At 42.9% G+C, this 16,179-nt stretch overlaps 1 protein-coding gene across 8 annotated transcripts in view; it reads left to right on the plus strand.

Moving 5' to 3' along the window:
* Positions 1 to 16,179, plus strand: part of UNC79 (unc-79 homolog, NALCN channel complex subunit) — a 538,994-nt gene that overhangs the window by 34,201 nt on the left and 488,614 nt on the right. For 4 of the 8 annotated variants that reach the window (XM_069637967.1, XM_069637968.1, XM_069637969.1 and 1 more), the window contains exons 1-2: positions 2,369 to 2,687; positions 4,972 to 5,142. In XM_069637967.1, the coding sequence (XP_069494068.1) occupies positions 2,441 to 2,687; positions 4,972 to 5,142 (418 nt within the window). In that variant the 5' untranslated portion in view covers positions 2,369 to 2,440. Of the gene's footprint in view, positions 1 to 2,368; positions 2,688 to 4,971; positions 5,143 to 16,179 lie in introns of those variants that run through there. The other 4 variants (XM_069637971.1, XM_069637975.1, XM_069637972.1 and 1 more) reach the window with 3 other exon arrangements.

The following is a 16,179-nucleotide window of genomic DNA, read 5'->3' on the forward strand; positions in this document are numbered from 1 at the left end:
CAGGAGGAAATTGACCTCAATGTATCATTATTGAAAGTAAAAACATACATAAAGAGCACAGTGCGGAGGAGAGCAGATAAAATTCCAAGCCATTAAATGAGATGTTCTTGAACGTTTGCATTGATGCAAATTGTCTGAATGTCAACGCGTGAGGGATTTTGGATACACTGCACATCACGATAGAGATAGTGTAACAGGCACGTTCATGTCGACGCCCCCTTTCGATCTTCGAAAGAAAGATGCAATACTCAGCGATTACCACTAGATGTTGGACTATATGCACAGCATGTGAATCTAAGCAGATACAATCATCAGAAATGCTATCACAGTGAGTAATGCATGTCATACCATCCTTAGTTGTTTGGAGAAATCTGTCGCTCGAACATAACAAAAGAGTTTTGGGATCCTCTCGTGAATCTTGATTCGGTGAAGCACAGCTAATACAAAAAACAAACCATACATGATTCTTGACCAATAGCATTGATGAGCTTTCCTCTTCTTTTTAGGGAGCTATATTCCAACGTGGTGTCTGCTGGGATGGGTTTTGGAAAACAGAAACAAAACTATTGTTTTAGGTCACAGGGTCTGCAACCTGTGGCTCTCCAGATGTTTTGGACTACAACACCCATGATCACTCACCATTCTCTAAGCTGGGTTGAGCTGCTGGGACTTGTAGTTCAAAACATTTGGAGAGCCAAAGATTGGAGATCCTTGTTTTAGGTCGTGAACCAGACACAGAGAAGAATTATGTGCATAACAGTAATGACAATGTGTTTTTAGGATATATTTAAAATACAAAACTCCCTCTGGTTCTTTATCGCAGTGGTTTTTCCAGAAATGCCAGGGAAGGCACTGTAAAGAAACATGTTTAGTTCAGTGAATGCATATATTGTACAAGTGCTGCAAAGGTTACGCAGCAAGCAAGTGTATTTAAATCTATTTTTATATGAGAAAGAGGATGTAGAGCTGATCAGCTAACCATTTATCGATTAGCCAGTCTTGTTACCAGTCAGTGTTGAATCAAAACATTACTCGATTGAACTGTAGCTCGGGTTGCCAGGTGACTCCGTGTTATGGACATCCTGCTCCATTCATGGACTTTGCTTTTACCTTAGTTCAACTTCAATCCATTGGATTCAGTTGCAGTGACCCAACACTACAACCTCCAGCAGGCAATTGGTGGAGAAGTGAAAACCCAGTACTGGACATGGTGCCTCCAGTGACATGGAGTCATCTGGCAAACCTAACTGAAGAGTACTCTTTATTAAAAAAAGGAGCTGGGAAAGTAACTAATTACAAAAGACCGCAATCTGGATAATATTTAGAGTTTCAATTTTTTCCCACTAAACCTTTTTTTTATTTTGTTTAAAATTATCTTTCCTTTAGTCTTGTAGCAATTTTGTTCAGTAACAATGTAAGTAGCACAGTAACGTGTGGATAACATGGTGTACAGTTAAATGAATGACAGGTATTGCTTGCTTAGCCCTTAAAAATATCTTAGAGGTACTGTAATGGTTTACCGAAATAGTGTTTGAATTCATAAAATTTACAACAACAAAAGAAAGAAATGTTTCTTCCCCAAATATGGGCCAAAACTAAAATAAAGCACATGCACAGCCATTACCATTAGCTCACAAACATAAGCTACAGATCATTTCCTATATATTATTTTTTTAGCTTTTCCCAACGTAGTTTAGTTAACATTTTAGAAATATAATATTATTTCTAAATCCATGTGCCTGTTTGAACTCCATTCTCCCCTAATGATACTGACGGAATGTCATTACACAGTATCATGACCTACATACAGACATTATTTTGATGCAATAAACATGTGATTTTTAAGAGTGTCTTAACAAACACACATGTTTATTCCTGGCTAAAACATGTTTCTGCAAGTGCCACACCTATATTTTACAGGTTTCTGCTAATGGACTTCAAAAAAACATGATTGTGTTCTAACAAAAACAGATATCTTTTTCCAATTCTTTTCCCCGCCTCCTTTGCCAAAAAAGACCTCTCCGTCTCCCCGATTGGACAGTGCTGTCCGTTCCCCGCCACGAGCACCTCTTTACGCTGGTCGACCGAACTGTAAAACATAGGTTTGGCACTGAAACATGTGTTTTTATAGTTTTGCTCCTTATCAACCAGATAACACATGGGATGCAATGAGAATTTTTCATAAAGACACAATTTTAATTTCCTATTTCGAAAGCATGGTTGAGTATGGCTGCTGAATTTCTGGGCTCTGCACTGGTTGACATTGCATCTTATGTGGGGTGTATCTGGCCTTCTATTATTTGTTTTATAGTGTCATTTCAATGTAATGTGCTGTTTTTTGTGTCTTTGTTGTCTCTTTTTTTTCCTTTATCCCCCCCGCAGCATTTTGTCCCGCTCAGGCAAGAAGGAGAACCAAGAGGCCACCAATTTGACAGTGCCCATGACTATGTGTCTCTTTCCTGTGCCTTTCCCACTCACCCCATCTTTAAGACCGCAGGCCAGTTCCATCAACCCCACTGTTACTCGCTCCCTCCTTTACAGCGTCCTGCGAGATGCTCCGTCGGAACGAGGCCAGCAAAGCCGCGACGCTCAGTTATCAGAGTACCCGTCCCTGGACTACCAGGGTCTCTACGTCACCCTGGTGACCCTCCTGGACCTAGTCCCCTTGCTGCAGCATGGTCAGCACGGTAAGCCAATTCCCTTTCTTCTATTGAGTTCTTAAATGATGCACCTGGTGTTTCTTCTGGGTGGTGGGTCTGTTGCAGCTTTGGGGGAGTTGCCTTTCTGTTATACCTGTGGGTTTAGAAGACACGCCTACAATTTGTGACTCTCTAGATGTTTTGGACTAGAGCTCCCAACAGCGCTATCAGCATAGCCAAAGCGGAAGGATCATGGGAGTTGTAGTTCAAAAGATCTGGTGAACCATGGGTTGTATGTAGGCCCTTGAATTAAAAAACGGTATGGCAGTGAACGTCATTGGTGTCAAGTTGAGAAGGTGAGTGATGGAGCTGCCATTCTACCAGAAGAGGTTATGTCAGCAGTCTGAACCTATGGCTCTCCAGATATGTTCCACTACAACTCCAATGACCCCTCACCATTGTCACGCTGGTTGGGGCTGATGGGAGTTGTAGTCCCACACATTTGATGAGCCAAAGATTGCAGACACCTGGATTAAGCAATTTTACTTATAAATGGGAGCACTGGGATGAACAATGCATGTTTTTTTCATAGAAAATATGGTAAATATTTGGAGCGGGTTTCTAGCACAAGGGAGTGGTGGAAATTGATAAGAATTCAAAAAGGAACTATTTTTTCATTTTGACACTTGATAGTGGATTGAAAAACAATTGCAGCTCTGGGTTAGGAAAATAAATCCAATGGCAGCTCCCAATTGCACAGGGAAAGCCCAACACTTTAATAGTAGTTTGGTGGGGTCTTCCATGAAGAATGAATTGAAATAATTAGGCCACCCACCCCCAGAAGGGCTATGCTCCCAAAGCAGCCAATGCTTGGGGCCCATCAGGACATTCAGCCCCTGATAGAAAGACTGGAATCACACTAGAGGAATGTGGAGCGGCTTGAAAAGAGGTGCTTTATGCACATCGTGCCCTAGCGGAAATGCATACTATTGTTAAATGGATACATCCTAAAAATCCATGTAGACTCTCCTGCCAAGAAAATGTTTGAAAAACCAAACTGGTGGTATGGAAATTAATAATAAAACCAGAAGGTAGCAGCAGAAATTAAGATTCCCACAAAGCATTATAGGCAATAATCCTCAGTTTCCATAATGACCAGTCAGACATTATCTCCAGTGCACTAAGACAGTTACTGCATCATACCCATATTCTATTTAGCTGTATCAGCACACATGCCCAGTCAGCACACTGTGCCAGGATTCCATTATGCCCACATGCCACTCCAGTGGCAGACTTCTTAAGGCTCAATTAAAACAGCAGGGAGAGAATCCATTGGGCTCGATTAGCACCTGGTTCCCAGTTTCCATGAGGGCTAGTTAGTTCAGCAGGCTGCAATTCCATTAATCCCAGTTAGCATGCCATGTACAATTTGCATTAGTCCCAGCCAGCACATCGTGTCCAGATTTCATAAAGCCAAGCTAGCACACCAGGTCAGAAAGAACAAAAATCACAATCAAAACCAAACCGTTTAGCACATGTCTGTGCCCAATGTGTTTGTGAACAATCTACCGAACTCTATAGCTATAGGCCTCTGTCTATAGGTCTTAAGCACCTCTCCTCAGACAAGAATTGCATAAGGAACGCATTATAACAGTGCACTCCTCCCCACCTCTATACAATGCCTCACCCACTCTACTTTCTCACACCACACCAAACCTACATATGTGGTTACTTCTTATGTGGTCCTCCAGGTGTTTTGGGCTTCAACTCCCACCAGCCCAAGTCAGCGTAGTCAGTGTTGAAGGATAACGGGCGTTGTAAACAAGAACACCTGCAGGGTCACCTAATGAGTAATGGCATGTGCTGTTTGAAAGACTTGCCCAGCTTTGAGATATGCCTAGGACATTATCAGAGGTTTATCCTGGCATATTTTATATGATGCATGCAATATTACAGGCGGTCTATGCTAGTGTATCTTATAGGATGCATGCAATATTACCGGCGGTCTAATCTAGTATTTCATATAGGATGCATGAAATATTACTGGCGCTCTTAGCTAGTACATCATATAGGAGGCATGCAATATTACTGGCGGTCTAAGCTAGTAAATCATATAGGATGCATGCAATATTATCGGCTGTCTAAGCTAGTATATGATATAGGATGCATGCAATATTCTCACAGGTCTATGCTAGTATATCATATAGGATGCCTGCAATATTACTGGTGGTCTAAGCTAGTATATCATATAGGATGCATGCAATATTCTCAGAGGTCTACGCTAGTATATTGATGCATGCAATAACTCTGAATGCAATCCTTTATTCAACAGATCTTGGCCAGTCCATATTTTATACGACGACGTGTCTGCTGCCCTTTCTCAGCGACGACATCCTCAGCACTTTACCCTACACTATGATCTCCACCCTCGCGACGTTCCCGCCATTTCTGCACAAGGACATCATTGAGTATCTTAGCACCTCTTTTCTACCTATGGCCATACGTAAGTCACTCCATTTTCCAACTTAGCGGCGTGCCGCATACAGACGTAAATATGCCAATTGTGTAACAGTTCCAAACGTAACACAGTATTATTAGCATTTGCAGTTCAGACTACTCTTATAATTCGCTAGTTATGACATCACAGCTTGCCAACGACATGCAGTCTAGTTGTGATATTTTGTCTTTTCTGACCAATCAAACTCAGCAGGTGAAAATGGAGGCCTATCTCTCCAATGATATACCCGTGGAATGTGGGGTCCCCCAAGGGTCTTCATTGTCACCACTGCTGTTCAACATTTATATTCGTACATTGTTGAACATCTTTTCTGAATTTGGTTTGTCCTACCACTAATATGCTGACGACACCCACATTTATGTACGACTTAAGCAACCATGGGAGGCAATAGATCGAGTCCTGTCCTCTGCTAATAAAATCAAAAATTGGATGCTGGAAAACACACTCCAGTTAAACCCATCAAAGACAGAGGTTATTTTGCTTGGCCCTAATAGAAGGGTAAGAAATACTTCCCAGTTTACTCCTTTTCCTTCACTGTTTGGTGTCCCTACTATATTCTCAGCCCTGGGCTGCATATGGCAGTCGAGCATGGACTGCAATTCTCAGGTTTGCCAGACGGTCAAATCTGTATACTATCAACTGAGACTCATAAAGCCTGTTGTATCGCTTATTGCTGAGAAGGACCGTTCAACGGTAATAGGCATACTTACTAATGCCAAGTTAAACTACGGCAATGCCCTATTTATGGGGCACCGAAATGTCATATGAAGAGATTACAGGTTGCCCAGAACCTGTCATCAGGCTCATATTTTCGTTACCTACAAAGACAACCACCTCACAGCATTGGACGAACTTTCATTGGCTTCCAGTACAGCAAAGAATCCTGTTCAAAGTCCTATGTCTGGTTTTCAAATGTATTCATGGTTTGGCAACAGCTTACTTGACCCCAAAAATCCAAGTTTACTGCCTGCAACAACAACTTTGTTCAAAGGACCAACACCTTTTAATAGTCCCATTTGTGAGAACAACTCTTTGGGGTTACAGGCTGTTTTCCTCCTTTGGTCCCCGGTCTTGGAATTCCCTTCCGTTGGAATTTCGAGGGATTAATTCACTGGGCCTCATTACGGGTCCAGCGGTAACCGTGACAGAAAAACCGGCAGGTGGCCGCAGGACCCATTAACAGTTACCAGCACCTGGCTTGCCGGTAACACTGGGGTATTACAACCCCGGCAGCCAGAAAGTCAGGTGCCGGTTATATGTTGTTCCCTATTCCCAAAGAGTCCGTTAGGACTCTATGGGAATGGGGACCACGGAAACAATGACACTGGTAATAACGGTGCTGGCGCTTCAGTGAAAGTCTGTGGGAGGGTGCCTGTCCACCCAGCAAGTCAGACATGCCAGACCGAAGGGACCTGCCCACCAGACATGTGCTTTGCCTATCCGGAAACAACGGTCCCGGTAAGCTTACCGGGACCGTTGTTTCTGGACCGGAAAAGTTGTCATGAGGCCCTCTGACTGTCTTTAGGAAAGGGTTAAAAACCTATCTCTTCATGTAACAGTTGCAATACATCTGTAGGCTCATGAGATACCTGTGCAGTTCTTTCTTATCAGTATTTTGTTTACATCCGCGCCTAGGTGCAGTTTATGCTTGGTCCCTTCTGGGTACGCGCGTTGCAAATATTCAAATCAATCAAATAAACTCGTGGCATAGCCTTATCAAACATTCATTAATGGCCTGTCCCCACACTTGAGCCACGGCCCATCCCTACCATACCATTCCAGCATGATTTCAATCTCATCTTCTCCCCGATGCCCATTCTCACCTTGAGGCCCAACCCTCTCTCAGGCTTTCTCACTCCCAAAACCATCCTTGGTCTGAGTTCCATCACTGCCCCAATAGCCATCCCTATCCTTAGGCCTATCCCTGTCCTAAGAACTAACTCTCCTCCCGAGGCCCATTCCCACTTTAAGGCCCAAAGCTACCACATGGCTCCCCTCTGCCCAAATGTCCATCCCTGGTGCTGCGCCTAGAAGCCGCCAACATGGCGTTAGACCACTTTACAATACCTCACATTACCATTACCAATGTCAGAACTCGAGACCTATGCAAAATAATGCTTCATCTAAAAATTTTAAAGAATAATATATACCCAAAAGTACATTGTAAGAATTTTGAAGATCACATCGGACTTCTGTGCCTGCATAAAGTGTACAACGCGTGGCCTCTAACCTCATATGCCACAGAAATCCCGAATTACTTTTAATATCCTTCGAATGTGCAGTTGGAGAAATGCCGGTCATTTTTTTTGGTTCTGTCTACTTGGTGTTTTTCTCTTGCTTGACCTACTGATCACATTTCCTTTTAAACAGCAAGCGGGTCATTTCATTATGTGTAGCGTGGTAAGCCAAGTTTTAAAAACAAGGAATAGATCTATTTGTAGATCTGCATCACTTTCAATCGCTTCGAAGGCGGAGAAGGGGCACCAAATGGAATGAACATTTCGACCGCGCTTTCCTCCTCCGTCTTGGTAGCGCATTTAATCCTACACCTGCATGAGATTTTCAAGCGGGAGTAAAATAAATGGATGCCTATGGAATCCGCCTCCAATGTGCACCTGCTCCAAGCAGGCGGATTCCATAGGAACGATTGTAAAAAACGCTTAATTTGCAGGTGGCGGAGAGAGTGGAACGACACGGAGTGCCCATTTATTTGAGTTTTTGTTCAGTGCTGGCCGTTCCCAGAGGGTCTCGGAGCACCTTAAAGGGTTCAAATATTGAAAAGATGGGAGTTGAATAAAAGAAGTTGCAAAATGTTTTCAGGAAAGGATAGGAAGATTAAGGTAGACAAGTGAAAGCAGTGGAGGAGGGTAAAGGTTAATTAAAGGTAGTGAGAAGCGAATAAAGAGAGTCAGAATACGCTGCATTCTGGGATTTGGCAGCAAAGCCCCAGAGTCTTCATTAATGAGAAAGAAATTGCACAATGGAAGAAGTACTGCATTCTGGGAAAGAAATTTAAAGTCCCGAGGAGTGCTGTGAATGAGAAAGCGACTACATGTAAAATAGAAAAACTGCATTTTAGGAAATTAAGTCAACGCCCCAAATAGTGCAATAAGTGAGAAGGAAATTGCCTGTGAGAAGAAAACGGTAAATTCTGGGAGTCAGAGGCAAACTCCCAAATCATTCCATGAATGAGAAAGAGATTGCATGTAAGAAGAAAACACTGAATTCTTGGAGACGGAGGCAAAGTACTAAAGGTTTCGCAGAATGAGAAGAAAGGACATCTAACAGCACCGAATGCTGGGAATCATAGGCAAAGCACCATGTGTAAATGTGAAACAAAAACAGATAATCGAATCACTCGCGGACTCGCGCAATCCGTATATTTGAAGTATTACAATGTAACTAGTTAGATAAGTTAGTACGTCAACCCGTTAAAATGTTGAGCATTCTCTAATGTGCTTATTCAATGCTCTTCCACTGAGCAAGATATTATCATTCTTTGGACTATACATATGTTATTCAGTCAATTATAAATTAAGTACATGAGGTTTTATAAATTCACTTCATTCATTCTCTGTTCTCTTAATCAATTCATCTTTTCAACAAATTAAGACGCATCACAAGTTGTTTATATTACACCCCTTCCTTTTGGAGGCGCACCTGAAATTCATCGATATATGGTAACTTTGCTTTCGACAGCTATTTCGTGCCCGCCACCTTAGATTACACCAAAAAAACATACTTTCTTTAGGAAAATGAAAATGTTAAATACAATATTGTGTGATTTGCCCATAGAGTTAGATACGGGTAATTTTAGTTCATGAGTCTTTATCTCGTATTCTTTGTGACAAAATGTAACTAAGAAGAGAAGGAAAGGGAACGAAGAAAAAAAGTATATTATTTATCAGTCGTGTAGTTTTAAAAGGTCTTTATCAATTATATTTCATATTTTAAAAAATCAGTAGACATAATTTAATAATTTAACTCTAAAAATAACGCTGACATTTTTTCAAAAAGTAATCTCAAGCAATCTCACTCCCACAAGTCAAACAATGACTGATTAATAAAAAGCAGGAGGTGCCCAAAATCCACACAAAAAGCAAATCTTTTAATCAAGACCAGTGTAAAAGTGTTAAAATAGCTAGTAATTGAACTCTCAATTTTCTTTTGTAATATCATTAGAGACAGAGAAAGTCTTTTTTTCCTACAGACCTTATAATAAATATACGTTTGTATCTCCCTTTCTTTCTCCTTATTATTTGCTATTACTAAGAATAACTGATCATCCCTAAACCAAATGCATAGTTGCCAACATGACCCATTGCAATCTGTAGGTGCTTATCCAGTCCTGCTTTTTCCTTTGCATTCTGGGACTTGTAGTCTGATCTTTATAATGGGAAAAGTGGAATTACATGTCCCATGATGTAAAGAAAAGTCCCAGGATTGGATAAGCACCTACAGATTGAAATGGGTCATGTTGGCAACTGTATCAGAAAATCACCTAATATTATATGCAACATTGTAATTTCCCTCAGGAAATCACATTGGCATTATGATTAATATTATTTATTGCATATCAATTATGGCATCCGTTGTGCGTGGACCTAGCTTCTGGAAAGCAACAGAGCACTTTACAAGTCATAGGGGGAAGTACACTGTGCGCGAAGCAGGTCACAAGGGATCAATACAAGGGAACGGGAAGTTAACAGTGGGAGAGGGGAAGGGAGGGCAAGTTGGCATCAAGGGATCTATGCGCAACCAGGGAAGGAAACAGGTGACAGCAGATTACCCAGTCTCAGGTTACTCAGGGATTGACTTCACGGTTCTATGTGATTTCGTCAAGTGTATCTCGTCAAATTCGATTTTGTTGAATTTATTTGTCTTTTATTCCATTTGGCTGCAACTATATGCAGGGGAAGAACCTGCAGAACCCACTGACGTTCCCCTCACGTTCATTATTACCTTTACGCACCCCCCCACATATATTTGTGGCCAAATTCGGCTAAACAAATTAGACGAATTTGAATTCAACAAATTCTACTGCGACAAAACCTCCTTATTCCAACCTACTAATGTCACTAGCAAGAAACACTATTCGTTACAGTAAGCTGGGTATAGTAAGCAGATAGTTTAACATTTAACAATTAATTTCAGTTTGGTATCCAAAAAGAAGAGGTGTAATATGAAAAATGTGTAATGCTTTTTTAATGTAATAAAAAATTGAATTGATTAAGACCACTAATCTTAATCAACTGAATTTATAAATCCCCATGTATTGATTTTATAATTGTTCGAAACCAAAGTTCCAGTCAAAAGAGGGATATTATTTCGCGCAATGGCAAAACCTAGAGTAAGGATGTTATAAAGAACTGACGTGCTCTGTGAATGAGGGAGAGACTACATCTGATATGACAACACTGTATTCTGGGATTTGAAGAAAAAGTTGCAATGTATTCTTATGAACAGATAGATATTATAGATAATAACAGAACTTTGCATACTCGGACTTGGAGGAACTGTTACATGAAGTTAAGAAAGGTAAGAACCCATGTAGGGATTGAGGCATTGTAGAAAAATAGCTGAAAGCCTGAGATTTTCAACTAAGCTGTAGTAGGCCAGACCTTGGCCATGGAAAGACCTTCAAAGGACGGAACACATCCATCGAGACATGAAATAGCAGGAGAGAAGAAAAGTTGAAATCTCTCAGTTGGCAACCCTGCGACAAGAGGAAAATAAGTCTAATGGTACTGGAGGCTAAGTCAGCCTGGCAACCCAAACCAGGGAAGAGTGGAAGAAAGAGGACCTCTTGGACTGAAGGACCAATCAGATTATTTCACTCTGCACCATCTGATGAAGAGGTCTTTTGGATTTCAAAAGCTAATGCATTGTTCCATCTCTGCATAGTATTTTCAGCTAGTCAAATAGAAGGTATCAAAATCTTGTTTCTATTGTGATTTTAAAACTAGACTAACACAGCCTCAGACTTTTCTTTGCAAATCAAAGGAAGAAGATGCAAGAATGAGCTTGACGAAGAGATATTGTACACAAATGCATTTGTATATGAGAATATACATCCTGGCAAGATCTGAAGCTTAATATTTGAGTATAAAGATACAGCAGCTTCACTTGAAGCCGATTTGAGTTGTTTAGCGTTTAATTAGCACCGCTCCGCCATACGGGGCGAGCTTTCCAATCACATTTTGTCTCAAATTCCCACCGACCGCTCAACCGTGATAAATATGTCTGCAGAAGTAACCTGCAGGGTACTTCATTGTCATGATGGGCAAGCTGCAGCAGGCCAACACACGGGTCTTATGCCGAATGTGCAAGGTTATTATTCAAAACCTATACAGAGCAGCACAGTGCATATTTAGATCATTACTAGATATGTTGCATACTCAATACATGTCTGTATAGCCTTTTACATATAAAAAAAAAGAAAAAAGGTGAAAGATAGGTAGATGAAATTGTAGACTTACGAAAATGAGTCTATGCAACAATGTGCAACCGAGAGGGGGACATGCGGTCTCTGAGGCTACAGCTGTCCATTTAAAGCCGCCCTGATGCTGGCTGAGAGACTTCACTGGATTAGCTGTGTGGTTTGTACAAAGACCCAGAGCCTCCAGCCTACCTGGTGACCCTGTCCCATACCCCTCAGAGGCAACTGCTCTCAGGGCTCAACCAGACGCTATGGTCCTGAATTTCAGTCTGAAAAAATCCCAGTAGGTAAATGTAACATGCAAGCAGTTTAGTAGTTGTCAGGATGTGCACCTAAACACTCACTGGTGCAATGCCTGAACTACAGAGAAAAAGTGGGTAGGCCTGCAATGAAAAAATTGAATGAAGGACTGCAACTCAGTGATGTTGTTTGTACTGGCCGACACAGCCCCCAGCGTGACAAAGGCAATTGCAAGTTAATTGGTGGCCAATGGGAAGACTAGAGATCCATAGAGACTTTTGATAGCACTTGCGTCAGTACTGTAAGGGTAGTAAAGGAAGACGGGCTAAATTGACTAGTGGCCCGTGCTTGTCATTGACGGCCGAGTAGCCAAGAGCAATGCGAAAAGGAGATGTTGCTGTAGATCTGGAGGAGTTTTTCAGGAGTACTTTGTTTACTTGCCCAATTGGATTTCATGGCACTATTTAGTACCTCTGATGTAATCAGAAGTAGCTGCAAAAGCCGCAAAGATGACTTGATGGTGTCCTACTCGGAGGCAGATGCTGCGTTCCCAGTACTATTGTTCTGGAAGACCATCCACCTCTGGCTGGGGAGGATCTATCAGGGTGTGTCTCACCTTAGCGGGCCGGCTCAGGGTGAGCTCTTCAGGCCGATGATGGGTGTCTTGGTGGCACTTTAGAGTCTTCTGGAAGTCGCCAAAGACTTGGCTTTTCAATTAGAGTCAGTCGGGTGTTACATCTCTTCTCCCCCCACTACACTATAATATTATGCATGTAACTGGAAATCCATTAAGCGGCTTGATGCCTTCAGGTTTAGTGCACGGAACAAATGTAAAAAATAAATACAATTAAATTATGCATCAAGAGCCTGTGCAATGCCTGGGCCAGCGGCTCTCATAATCTCTGTGGGCTGGAAACCCTGCAGAAGTTTACCGCTCCTCCGATTCTCATCCTCATCGGCATTTCACTTGTGAGTAGGGCCACCTGCAGACGTGGTTCACCCCTTCACCAGCCATGCTGTGACGATTCACGGGATCTTGTCACTTCTCCCCCAGAGGCAAGTCCTTCCCTATGAGGCATGGGAGGTGTGGCCGCTACCCAATAGTCCTCATAGGGAAAGACTCCCCTCATGCGGATAAAGACTCCCGTCCCGTGAAAGACATCCCTAAACCCTTGTTCCCAGAAGCCATGGCCCTATTGACTCCTTCTGCCTCCCAACCTGAAACTATTACTGTGTGTTATTGTGAAGTGTTTACTATCGCAACTGTAATACTAGATAGGACTGAGATGAAGAACAACGAAAGAAACATATAGAACAACAGTAGAAGGCATTACCAATGAACTGTGACGAGGTGGCCACTAGGAGGCATGAAGATAACTTAAAAGGCATTGACGATAAACATCGACGTTACGTTGGGGCGGACCCAGCAATATAAAGTAAAGACAGAGGAAGGACTAAAGGTGCTCGGGAGCAGGAAGAGCAGTAAGGGAAGTTGGCTTACGTCCTACAGGGCTGGGGTAGTTGAAACCTGCATCCCCCGAAGCATCAAGAGACGGTTGGTCTTGGAAGTATGGTCTGAAAGGAACCACACGAGCCAGAGTAAACCTGACTCACTGCAGAAGATGGAAGAATCCAGCAGTGGTGTGGCCTCTCTTATGTGGACCGCATGGTCCTAAAACATGCAGAGCCTGCCATGGCAACAGCTCTGTGGAGCCACACAGACAAAGAGAGGAAAGCAGGAATATGCGCTGAATGCATGCAGAAAACACAGCAACCTGAGACACATGGAAGAACCGGTAGCTCTCCCCAGTGAAGATTCAGGCAACAGGAGTTGCAAGAAACTCAGGTGGGGTCCATGGAGCCCGGAGAGTCAAATATTCCTCAGGAGTGATCTCCCTCATCACAGTAGTGATACCCAGAGAAACAAGAGTCAAATATTCCTTGTGAGTGATCTCCTTCACAGTAGTGATACCCAGAGAACCAAGAGTCACATTTTCCTCTGGAGTGATCTCCCTCGTCACAGTAGTGATACCCAGAGAACCAAGAATCAAGTATTCCTCATGAGTGATCTCGCTCACCAAAGTGGTGACACGAGAAACCATAAATCTTGAGAGTGCCCCGGGAGTGAACTCCCTCCTCACAGTGGGAAACCCAACATATGTGAAAGACACTTAAAGGACCAAGAACTGTCAGGGAGTAATCTCCCAAATAGACAAGATACAAAAGTCCTGACAAAGCACCAGCAATAAGAAGAGTTGATAAAGTCTTAACTCTGTTGTTTGCAAATACTTGGGAGCAAGTAAAGAGACTTGTAAAGGACTATCAAGGAACAGCCTCCAAAACTCTTCCAGATAGACCAGGAGAAGGGAGTAATTCTCCTGGTCTAGGTGTATTTGGTCAATCAGACCGAGGTAGAAGAGACTGCTGTTAAGTCAGTCTAACACTGGATTTCTTCACCAGGAGAAGGGAGCCTTGGACAAAAGGTTAATTGAACACTTTTCTTCTTGGTTTATTTGTTAGTGGTAGGAATAGAGTAGTGGGTTTGGACAGAGGACAGTATATATATTTTATTTTTTTACTTACATCCTGACGAGCACCCGAGTTATTTTGTGTTGAGGTCGGGAAACCCCTCTAGAAACAGGGTGAGGCAGGTTCTCTTATTTATTTGAATAAAAGTCTATAGCCAAAATGATACCACCTTGTCAGCCTCCTTACTCCATCCCGCTACAATTCACAAGACACCAGGGTGCCTGACAGATGTGAATATATTAGTAAGTAGGAGGAAACTCTAAATGAGGGCTGAGGGGCCCTCCTAAAAATGATGCAAAGGCTGGATATCAAGGGTGGGCATCAGGGACGTCCCAATCAAATTTATCACCTATATCATGGAATCACCGGGCAACTTCCAAGCGCGTCCGTTCCACGGTCGGGCGCAGAGGGAAAACCGTTATTCATGCCAGACCTAAAGGATGAGTAGCTAAGTTTATCTCCCCTCCTAAGGAAAATGAACCCAACCCCTGAATCTGATGGCATCATATTATTTTTAGGGGAAAAACACGTTGACGCATTATCTGCACTAGTCTCCGTCTTATCGAACATGTTGGAGTTTCTGATAGGCCGCAGAGAGTGCACTACCTTGCATTCGTAGTGCTTTTACCCAAATTTAATATGTGGGTTATGATATGTGTGTGTGCTACCTTTGGGCTTGGAGTCTCGTTGAATCAAGTTAGGGATAGACTGAGACTTAAATTTAGCATTTGAGTGGGGGTTCGGATGAATCACCCCACATGCTCTGGTCGAACAGCGAAGCCCATGTTAAGGTTAACGTGTGAGTCAGTGTTTACACTCAGTAAACAAAAGCAGCACTAAATTGTGCAGGATGTTTACCGGATAAAAAATTGCTAGGCGCAAACTGCTGCAGAAATACGGTAAAACGAGTAACATTGCATGCATTTTTTAAAGAGTCAATCCTTTGCACCCCATAATGATGTCACATGGTGCAGCGGCTCAGTCTACCTTTATGAAAATGGATGGGCGGGGCTGCTGGCGAATACAAATGCGCTGGGAGTCTGGCCCCTCTGCACAAGCTATAATTGAAGGGCTTCAATGTAGGCATGGGGGAACCTGCCAGCCCCGTTGCACCGGGGAGTGGGCTGGGGCCTTGTGGGTACAACCGGAAGCGGTGCCACGGGCACTGTTCCCTAAACAACCTGCCCCTCATTCATGATCTGCCATGTGAGAAATGTACAAAATGGTGCCCATAAGCCCGTTGAAGTCATTGTAATGTCATTTCAGATAGCACAGTGAGCTAAGCGCTCGCACTCGTCATATCTGTGTGCATCCTGCTGTGGCAGTTTCGAATCCCAGCAGGGTCAACTCAGCCTTTCATCGATAAAATGAGTACCACTCTCTGGCATAATAATGTCTTCTGTTATTTGAGCTCCTATGGGTGTGTAGCAGTATATAAGAAATACATTATTATTGTCCTTCTTACCTCTTCGGATTTCTTACCTCCGCTGCCTATGGTGCGGTATTTCCAGGGGACTCTCAGCTAGCCTACACTCTTGAGTCCTCCTTCCCTGAAAAGAACACATAGTAGATGGTCCTGCACTTCTTGCTTAATGCATTGAGCTGGGAACCCAGGGAGCTGAGTGCATCACTCAGTGCCCCCTGGGGGCCACTTGGAATGCCGTACAGCAAGACTTTGGCCGTGCCTGGCCTCCCAGCCGTCGCTCCATCCTTAGCTCTCTTACGGACAATATGTTCATTTTTTCAACCCCCTCGCAGTGCGTCTCTTCCTTAGCACCGCAGTGAGCAGCACCACATCTGCCACAGGGACGTCA

This window comes from Ambystoma mexicanum, chromosome 14 (genome assembly GCF_040938575.1).
Source record: "Ambystoma mexicanum isolate Mex_15411 chromosome 14, UKY_AmexF1_1, whole genome shotgun sequence".
In the NCBI taxonomy this organism is placed as follows: domain Eukaryota; kingdom Metazoa; phylum Chordata; class Amphibia; order Caudata; family Ambystomatidae; genus Ambystoma; species Ambystoma mexicanum.